The sequence below is a fragment of the Tetrao urogallus genome (genome assembly GCF_951394365.1).
Source record: "Tetrao urogallus genome assembly, chromosome: 26".
NCBI lineage: Eukaryota > Metazoa > Chordata > Aves > Galliformes > Phasianidae > Tetrao > Tetrao urogallus.
In genome coordinates, this window is record NC_136839.1 from 1,208,857 (window position 1) to 1,217,776 (window position 8,920).

General features: G+C 57.7%; 1 protein-coding gene across 1 annotated transcript; it reads left to right on the top strand.

Moving 5' to 3' along the window:
- Positions 1-6,317: 6,317 nt before the first annotated feature.
- EPOP (elongin BC and polycomb repressive complex 2 associated protein) lies at positions 6,318-8,459 on the top strand (the record flags this gene model as incomplete). The annotated part of the gene is given in 8 exon segments (XM_079547010.1): positions 6,318-6,678; positions 6,681-7,141; positions 7,143-7,202; positions 7,204-8,046; positions 8,048-8,200; positions 8,202-8,244; positions 8,247-8,299; positions 8,301-8,459. Coding segments are annotated over 8 exon segments (2,133 nt in total).
- Between the last annotated feature and the right edge of the window lie 461 nt (positions 8,460-8,920).

Here is an 8,920-nt window from a genome sequence, read left to right on the forward strand (position 1 = left end):
TCCATCCATCCATCCATCCGTCTGTCCATCCATCCATCCATCCGTCCATCCATCCAACAGCCCATCCATCCCTTTCTCTCAGCTCAGACTCCCCCATGCACCCAATCCCTCCTGTGACCCCCACGTCCCCCCTCCCCACCCCGTCCTCTCCCCCCCTTCCCAGCCGAAGCCAAGCACTTCTTTTCTGCCTCCCCTTTTGGGTTGAGCAGAGAAATACCCCACTGGAAACCCGTTCCTGCTCAGGAGGCATTTGGGGGCTGAGGGTGCACAGGGTTCAGTGCAATCCCTTCCAACCCCCCTTCCTCCACTTTTTGAGTTTTTCTTTCATTTTTTTTATTTTTCCAGGACGGCCAAAGCTCATCTCTGCAGGTAAAGGTGAGAGCTGTCGGCTCTGCACAGCTCCAGGACCCGAGAGATCTGGGCCAACAGATGCGATTCCCTCCCCTACACCCAAAGCACAACAATCATTCGTGAGAAGGACCTGAGGACGATCCTCAGCCTCTCTGTAATTCAGCCTGCACCTCACACTGCTGGGTTTGAGCCCGTTTGGAAGCAGACAGAGCAGCTCTGAGTGGAGGAGCTCGAGAGGATGGGGGGTGCCGGGGCAGATTGAACCCCTACCTCTGTGAGTCCTGTGCGTGCACAGAGCTGTGAAGGGACACACAGACTTTGCTCCAGGGCTCCGTGAGGGTTTGACGTGTCTCTGTGCTCCTGTGTACCGAGTTTGTGCTCTGCAGACCGAGAGCTGCATCTTAATTTGGGATATTTGAACACACACACGGTGCCTGTTCCTCTTCTCCGGCTCTCCTCGGCATGGAAACACGTGGGGCTTCGATTAGGAACTGCTGCAGATTTGCTCTTTGGAGCTCTGTGCTCTCACCCTGCACCCACCTGGAGGCACTGGGGGGGCACACTCACACTCACACTCACACTCATGCTTTCTGTCACACCAAACAAACACCTCAGCCAAAACCCCGCTCACCCAGAGCAAGATTTTACAATGATGTTTGCTGTTGCCAGAAAGCAGCAAACTTTACAACCCAGATGTGTTGGGGGGGGGGGGGAATCAGAGCAGCGCTGCTGCTGTGTTTATGGTGAGACCCAACACGATTGCAGGGGTTTATAATCTGAGGGCATCCATCCTCGCCAAGAATGCAGGTTGCTCTTTGCTTTCTACCTATCTAAGCCAGATGCTGTGGGTATCTCCCACTGCTGACAGCCGCTTTCTTCAAAGGCTTGTCCTCAGCCGTCCATCCATTAGGATAAAAAATGAGCTCCCCTTCTCCTGCATTTGTTTTGGGAAGAGGGAAATCATTTAAACAACTGCATCTCCATTAAGTGAGGGTGGGGAGCGGACCCCTTTGGCTTTCTGAAATGGAGAGAAGTGCTGCTTCACAAAACATCTGCTCCCTGCGCTCCCACCCCCGAGCCAGCTATCAGCTCTCAGTGCCTGCTGAAAGAAGCCTCGTTTCGGGGGGGGGGGGAGGAGGGGATGATTTCCCCTTCGTTCCCTCCCTGAGGAAGACAAAAGGGCAACGTGGGCGCTGCTATCTGCCCCGACCTTTGTTGTTTCATCCATCCACCATTGCACTTCCCGAGGCCTCCCTTCCCCGTGCTGTACTGTGAGCATAGGTGAGGGGAGAATCGCTGCTTTTCTCTGCCCTCCTCCTTCAGAGGGGCTTCATCCTCAGCCCGAAGCTGTTCCCCAAGCAGGGAGAAGAGCTGGCAGAGCATCAGCCCTCCCTGCCATCGCCACCAGCAAGGAGGGCTGCAGGGCTTCCCATAGCAGAGATGGCTGCGCTCCTTTAGGAACGCATCCCTTTTAAGCAGCCCCTTTGCCTTTTTATTTACAATAAACACGTCTCTGGCAAGGAAACCCTCGCCCACTCCCAGCCTCCCCCCTCCCCAAAGCTCATAAAGCTCCAGCTTTGCATATCAGAGTGCTGTTCTGCAGGGCTGGGTCCTGCGGGGGTCCCAGGGTCACGCTGGGGGCAGCGGGGTCATTGTATAGCCATCATGGGTCAATAAGCAACTGGTCAGGCTCTCAATCCACATCAGGCCTTGAAGAGGACTGGGAAATGGGAGAATCCATTCATAATAATAATAAACTTGTCAATCAATGGCGGGCAGGAGAAATACTTTGTAAAAGGTAAAAAAAAAAAAAGAAAAAAAAAAGAAAGAGAGGAGGTTTTTTCCTTTTCAAGTTTGACAACACGAAACGTTGGAGGTTTGAAAAACGCTGTTTGTCTTTTGGGGTTGGGGGGGAAGCTGCAAATCAGAACGGTCTGCATTCAGAGCAAACCTCCAGGTGAAGGAAGGCAGGCAGGTGTGCTGTGCTGCCTATGCCAGAACTGAGAAATGATTTTGTCTGTGTTTGGAATAGATGTAGAAATGCTCTTGGAGAGAAAGGATGAGCTCATGCAGTGATGGGATGGACCCCTGGGCCCTTCCCTGCTGCGGGGAAAAGGGGAAGGCTGTGGCTGTCCAGCCACGCTCCTCCCAACAGCAGTGCTATGGGATGGTGAGGAATCCTTTGGTTTAAGCTCATCTCAGCCACAACAATATATTTTTTCCAGCATTTTTTTAAGAGCTTTTAAGACAAATTCACAGGAAATCAGGGTGCAGTGCGCAATGAGAGGCTTCCCCTGCCTTCTCCAGGCTGAAATGAAAGGGAAAACAAACAGAGGGGCAAACAAAGGGGGCAGATTTCTTGCCCTGAAATTCGCTGGAGGGAAAATGTCCCACGTTTATCCTTGGATCATCTCCTCGTCGTCCAGTCGTTTTTAGGAAAGCAAAGAACCCAAAAGTTCCGCTGTCAGGGGATGCTGCAGAGTGGTTTATTGGGAGAGAAGTAATGCAGAGAGCGCAAGGAGTGACCTCAGGATGGCGAAGGGAGCGCAAGGAAGGGCTGCACTTTCCCTCTTCCTTTCCCTTTCCTGTTTCCCTCACGTGCAGCTCCTTCCCAGCAGGGTCAGCCCAAACACATCTGCAACATTCTGGAGTTCCTGCTCTGCTTTTGCCTCCCCCCAGCCTGTGATTGTCCCCAGAGCCGTGGCAGAGTCCAACAGTGTAGGGGTGGGAGGTGTGTGGGGGGGTCCTTCTGCATCTTGGGGACCCCAAGGAAAAAGAGAATCCCAGCAGCCCATCACTGCTTCCTGCAGGAACTGCAGCCCAGCGGGTATTGAGGAGAAATCCGTCTGAAAGGGAAGAACCACGGCAGGAACCCCAGGTTCTCATCCTCCATCCCTGGGAGCAGGAATGGGCTGTGACTCCAAATGTGTGCCCAGTTCCCAGGGCTTGGTGCAGCCCGTGCAGCCCATGCAACCTGTGCAGCTCTTGCAACCCATGAAGCCCATGCAACCCTTGAAGCTTTTGCAACCCATGAAGCCCATGCAACCCTTGAAGCTTTTGCAACCCATGAAGCCCATGCAACCCTTGAAGCTCTTGCAACCCATGAAGCTTTTGCAACCCTTGAAGCTTTTGCAACCCATGCAGCCCGGTGCAGCCCTTGCTACGCACACAGTTCACGACCCCCAGCAGGAGCAGCACAGAGCAGTCGTGCTGCTGGTGAAACACTCAGCAAGCAGCTCCCCTCTGTGAGCACCCAGCACACCTCCATGCACCCACGGGGTTTGCAAAGCGCCCGTGCACCTCACACCAAGCTGCATCTGCACGAATCCTCCCCCCCCCCCCCCTTTACACCCCCACCACCAGATTCCACACTGAACTTTATTCACGATCAAATCACTGCTGGTTCGGGTTCCCACTGCCAGAGATTTGCAGGGAAACACCGCAGCTTTCCGAGGCCGTTTCCCCCTGCTTTGTGCTCGGGGTCCCGGTGCCCCCCTCTGTAACCCCACACACCCTAAGGAGCCGTTTATTGCACCGCCCCAATTTGTGTTTTCTTTACCAGAGCCCCTCATCAAACCCACGGCCGCATCGGACGGGGCTGCGAATGCCAGCTCCCCTCCTCCAGTCTGGCACGCAGCAAAGCTCAGCTATAGGTAAAAAAAAAAAAAAAAAAAAAAAAAAAAAAAAAAAGAAAAGAAAGAAAAAAGGCTTTGATTTGGGCTGGAAACAAAAATAACCGGGATCTCCTTTGCTCTGTGCACGGGGCGGCTGCAGCCAGGCGACGAGCCGGACCCTCAACGGCCGCACAGCTCCGACCATCGCGATGCAAAACTTCCCCTCCCCTCTCCCCAAACAAAGAGAGAATTTCGTGTTTGTGTTGGAAACGGACCCTTTACTCACAGGAAACTCTCTGCCTGTGGAAAAACGAAGGCGAAACGTACCGCGCTCTTACAACCACAGCTGCAGAACGGGGCATTTTCTCCGCCCGGTGAGGCCGCGGGCTGCGCGCACACGTGTGCTGGGAAGGGAGAAATCCGGCCATCGGTTTGTGCCGCAGAGGAACCCATCTCTCCCAGCAGCCAGAAGGTGAATGCAATCAGGTGATCCCCGCTCCCAAATCGCGGCCGACGGCGGAGTTATTTTAAATTTTTTTACACACGTCCTCAGGAATGCGCTTCCTCCTCCTCCTCCTCCTCCTCCTCCTCCTCTGGGATTGTTTCTAAATCGGGATCGTTTGCGGTCGATCGTACGCGGAGTTTAACAAATCATTATTATCAAATTACTCCGATTTCGCCATTCGAACCACAAAAAAAAGCCGCGGAGGACCGACAGGGACTTTTCATGTGGGAGACAGACGAAGCTCGAGAGGGAGCGGCGTGCAATGCAGAGCTGCAGCCTCCCTTCCCCCAAAAAGGTTTCCGAGGTAACTGCAGCCCCCAAATCAGCCCCGCATTGCAGCTCCTTGCAGGGACCTCCTCAAGATTTGGGGAGGAATAGAGGGGATGGGAGAGCGGAGCTCCGGGCCGGGTAAGGGCCGTGGGTTTGGGGTTTGTTTTCCTCTTGGAGACAGAATTCTGCCATCCCCTCTTTGGTTCGTGGGGCGGGGAGCGAGCGCCCAACTTTGCGCCGAAGTTCCAGCAGCGCAACGGCGCGCGAAAGGATTTCTTTATTTTTGTTTTAATTGTTATTATTCCCTTTTTTTGGTTGTTTTTTTTTTTGTCTTTTTTTTTTTTCTTCCCCCCCCCCCCTCCTTTTTTTAAAGGGGTTTTGCGAGATAAAGGTGAGATGTGAATAAGGGCCGCGTGAGTAGAAAGGGGTTTTGAAGGGTCTTTGCGCGGCTTTGCTCCGCTCTGCTGCTGGAGTTACACCCCTACCTCCAGCCCGTGCTCCTTCCAGACCATAAATGCAGTAATTGGCAATTAATAAGGGTTCCTCTCCGTGCTGAGGGATGAATGGGGAGCGGAGTCAGTCGCTGCGAGCAGCTCGCCGGCAGCCCGGAGCCTCCGCCGTGCGTTCCAGGGGGACGTTTTGGGAAGGGCTGCGTTATACGGAAGGGCCGAAATTCCCCCCTCTCCTTCCCCCCCAAAAAGGGCTGAAACAAAACGCCCGGAGAGCTGAGCTCGGGTACGCGACTCCTGATGAGATTTTTTTTTTTTTTTTTTTAATCAATTTAATTTTAATTTTATTTTTTAAATTTTTTTTTAAATTATTATTATTTTATTTTATTTTTAATAGAGAAAAAGCGCGGTGCCCATTGTGTGCGCGGGGCTGTGCGTGTGAAATGTTGGGGTTGGTGACATCACGGCGCGCCGGGACCCAATCAGCCTTCGGGCCGCGGGGGGTCCGGCAGCTCCGGGACGAACCGAACGCGAAGCGCGGAGCCCGGAGAGGCTGCAGCGATCGGAACGGATCCCCCCCCGACCCAACCCAACCCCCTGCCCGACCCCCGGCCCTCCGAGCAGCTTTGTGCGCTCCGATACCTCAGAGGCTGTGAGCGGCGGAGGGCTCTGTGCTTGTTGATCCCCCCCCCCCCCATACACACACACCCACACCCCTTCTCCCGCCCCCCTCCCGCCCCCCAGAGGGATTATTTTGGGAGTGGAAGGTGGGCTGGGACCTGGCTGGGGGAGCTGCAGGACTCGAAATGTTTGACTTCTTTTTTTTTCCTTCTTTTTTCATGCTGGGGAGGGGAAGAAGAGAAGTGCGGCTCCAGTGCGGGAGGAGCGGGGTGTTGGGAAGATGCTGCACACCGTTGACTGGAACGTTTGAAGGGGCGATCGACTGCTTTGGCTTCCCCCCTTCCTCCCCCCCCGCCCCCCCCTTTTTTTTTTTTCCTATTTTTTTTTCCCCCGCTCCCTCCCCCACCTCTCCGGAGGGGCAGCGATGTGTGATCACGGAGTGGAAACAAATATGTCCTTACTTTCAATGCCCCCTTTGAAAGAGACAAAGTAAACGCTCTTTGCAAAATGTTCCTGACCTGCGAAGGGACCTTCGGGATTGTTCCAGCCACCATGGATTACAATGGGGACGCCGGGCCGGGGCATTTCCACGCCGGCTATCAAGAAATCGAAGGGATAAACTTGGGATACTTACAGATCAATGGCACTCAGATGTTTGCTCTGGCCCAGGTCCTCAGCGACCTGTTCAAGGATATCCCCAGGACCACCATCAGCAAGAAGATGGAAACCTTAAAGATCAAGAGCCGCCGCTGCGATCTCCACGAGCTCCGCACCCTCAAAGCCATCAACTCGGTGCCCACCCGCGCCGTGAAGTGCTCGCTCATCTCCAAAGCGGACCTGGAGGCTCTCTGCACCTCCTGCAAGAGCCTCAGCCCCGGCGGAGGAAGAGGAAGAGGAAAAGCAAGAGGAGGGAGCAGCTGCTGCTGCCGGACCCCGGGGAGCTTTTCTCCTGCCCCCGGCCCCAATTGCTGCCGTCCTGCAGAGCCGGCGGCTGCTGCTCGTCCCCGACCCCCGCCCGCCCCAAGCTGCCCCCCGGCCTCAAGCCGCGCCCGCCGCCCGCGGCTCTCCTCCCGCAGCCCTTCCCTCGGGACTGCCCCGGCCTCGACAGGGCCCCGCGGGGTCGCAGGGGCTGCGCTCTGCCCGAGAGCGGGGGGCTGCTGGCCGGGGCGCTGGGCGCGTATCCCCGGGACCTGGCGCTGCTTCACCCCGCAGCCCCCGCCCCCCACCCCGGCCTCGGCCCCCGCTGCGCCAAAGGGCTCTTCCAGGCCGAGAAGGGCCCCTCGGGGGGGAGGAAAAGCCGCTCGTCCGCCTTTCCCGGTTGCAAGCGGCAAGGGCACCTCGGCCGGGTATTCCAGCGACTCGGACTCCAGCCTGGACTTCGGGGGGTCCAGCCCCCGCCACCTCCAGCGACTCGTCGGAGGAGGAGGAGGAGGAGGAAGGGGACACGTCGTGCAGCAGCGAGGAGGGCAGCTCCTCGGAGTCGGAGAGCAGCTCGCTGTGCAGCGGGGACTCGGTGCAAAGCACCCGGTACAGGCAGGCGGCTCTGCCCCGCTTCCAGCCGCAGCCCCCCCGGGAGCCCCTCGGCGACGAGCGGCCGTCGGAACCCCCCCCGGGTGCGGGCAAAGCGCTGCGGGCAGAGCCCGACCTCCTCTTCCTCTCTCAGCAGCTCTGGGCCAGGACTTTGCGAGCGTCAACTTCGGAAAGTTTGAGCTCGGCTCCGACCCTGGGCTCGGGGGCACAGCCGGAGCCGTACGCGAAGCAGGAGGCCTCCACTTCTTCCTCCTCCTCTTCTTCCTCCTCCTCCTCTCCCCCCCCCTCCCCGAGCGGCACTCCCGGGGGGGACCAGCCACAAAAGGAGGGCGGCTTTGGGGGCGCGGAGCCCTGCGCCAAAGGAAAGGATTTGCACAAAGATGCCTCGAACAATAGAGCCTCGTTAGGCCCCGGCGACCGAGCGGAGAGGCAGAGCGGTGCCGCAGCCGGGCCGGCGGCTTCCCAAGGGCCGCCCCCGGAGCCCCCGGCCCCATCTCCGGCGCTGGCTGGGGGCCTCGGTCCGGATCCCCCCGGGGAAGCGGCGGAGCCCCGGCGGGAGCACTTCGACCGCCTGATCCGGCAGTCCAAGCTGTGGTGCTACGCCAAAGGGTTCAACGTGGACGGGAAAAGTTTGCGGCACGGAGGGAGGACGGAGCCCTGCAAAGCTGCAGAGCTCAAATCCCCCGGCTCCAAAAGAGCAGAGAGCCCCCGGCACCTTGTCAAACAAAGCTTTGAGAGGCAATGGCTCGGAAAGGAATGCCAAGCGCAGACGCCTTGCCAGAGGCGCTGAGGCAGAAAGGCAACAGAGCTCCTCCAAAGGGAGGCCACAAAAGACTCAAAGGAGGAATGCCAAAAAGGGAAAACACTCATTGCAAACGCCTCGGCAGCGCCGGGCCAACCCCGCCTCGAATTCCTTCAGCCTCATGGGCAACTTCCCGTGTATTCCCTCCTTGGTCGTGGGGGGAAGACGGGGATCTGTGCCCTGCCTCCTCCCTGGGGGGCAAAAACTCCTGGGCCCTCTCCAAAACCCACCCGCTGTGGAGATGGCACGTGGGAGGCAACGCCATTCCGGTGCCCCCCAGCCTCAAATTCCGGGGCTATAGCTTGGAGGATCTCTAAGGACAGCGGACGGCCCCGCACGAAAGGTTGCGCGCAGCAGATGCGGAGGGGGGAGGGAGGGGGCGAGGGAAGGGGGGGCGCGGAGCGGGGCTGAATGGGGCGGGGGGGGGGGGGGTGAGGAGGAAGAAGAGGAGGAGAGGGAGGAGGAGGAGGAGGAGGAGGAGAGAAGAGCTCCCCCGCTGGGGTTGGGGTCGGTTCCGTTGTCCCGGTTGTGTCGGGATCCGGAGTTGGTTTAGCGGAGGTTTAACGCGCTCGGAGCCGCCCCCCTCCCCCCTCCTCTGCTGCACCACGGGGCTTTGGGGCAGAACGTGGAGGCGGGGAGGGGTAGGGGGGGGTCCGGGCCATCGCCCCATCAATTCCCCCCCCCCCCCAACCGCAGCCCCACCTCTGGATGCCAAAAAGAAAAAAGGAAAAAAAAAAAAAAAGAGAAAAAAAAAGAAAAGCCGACACGAGGAAAGAAT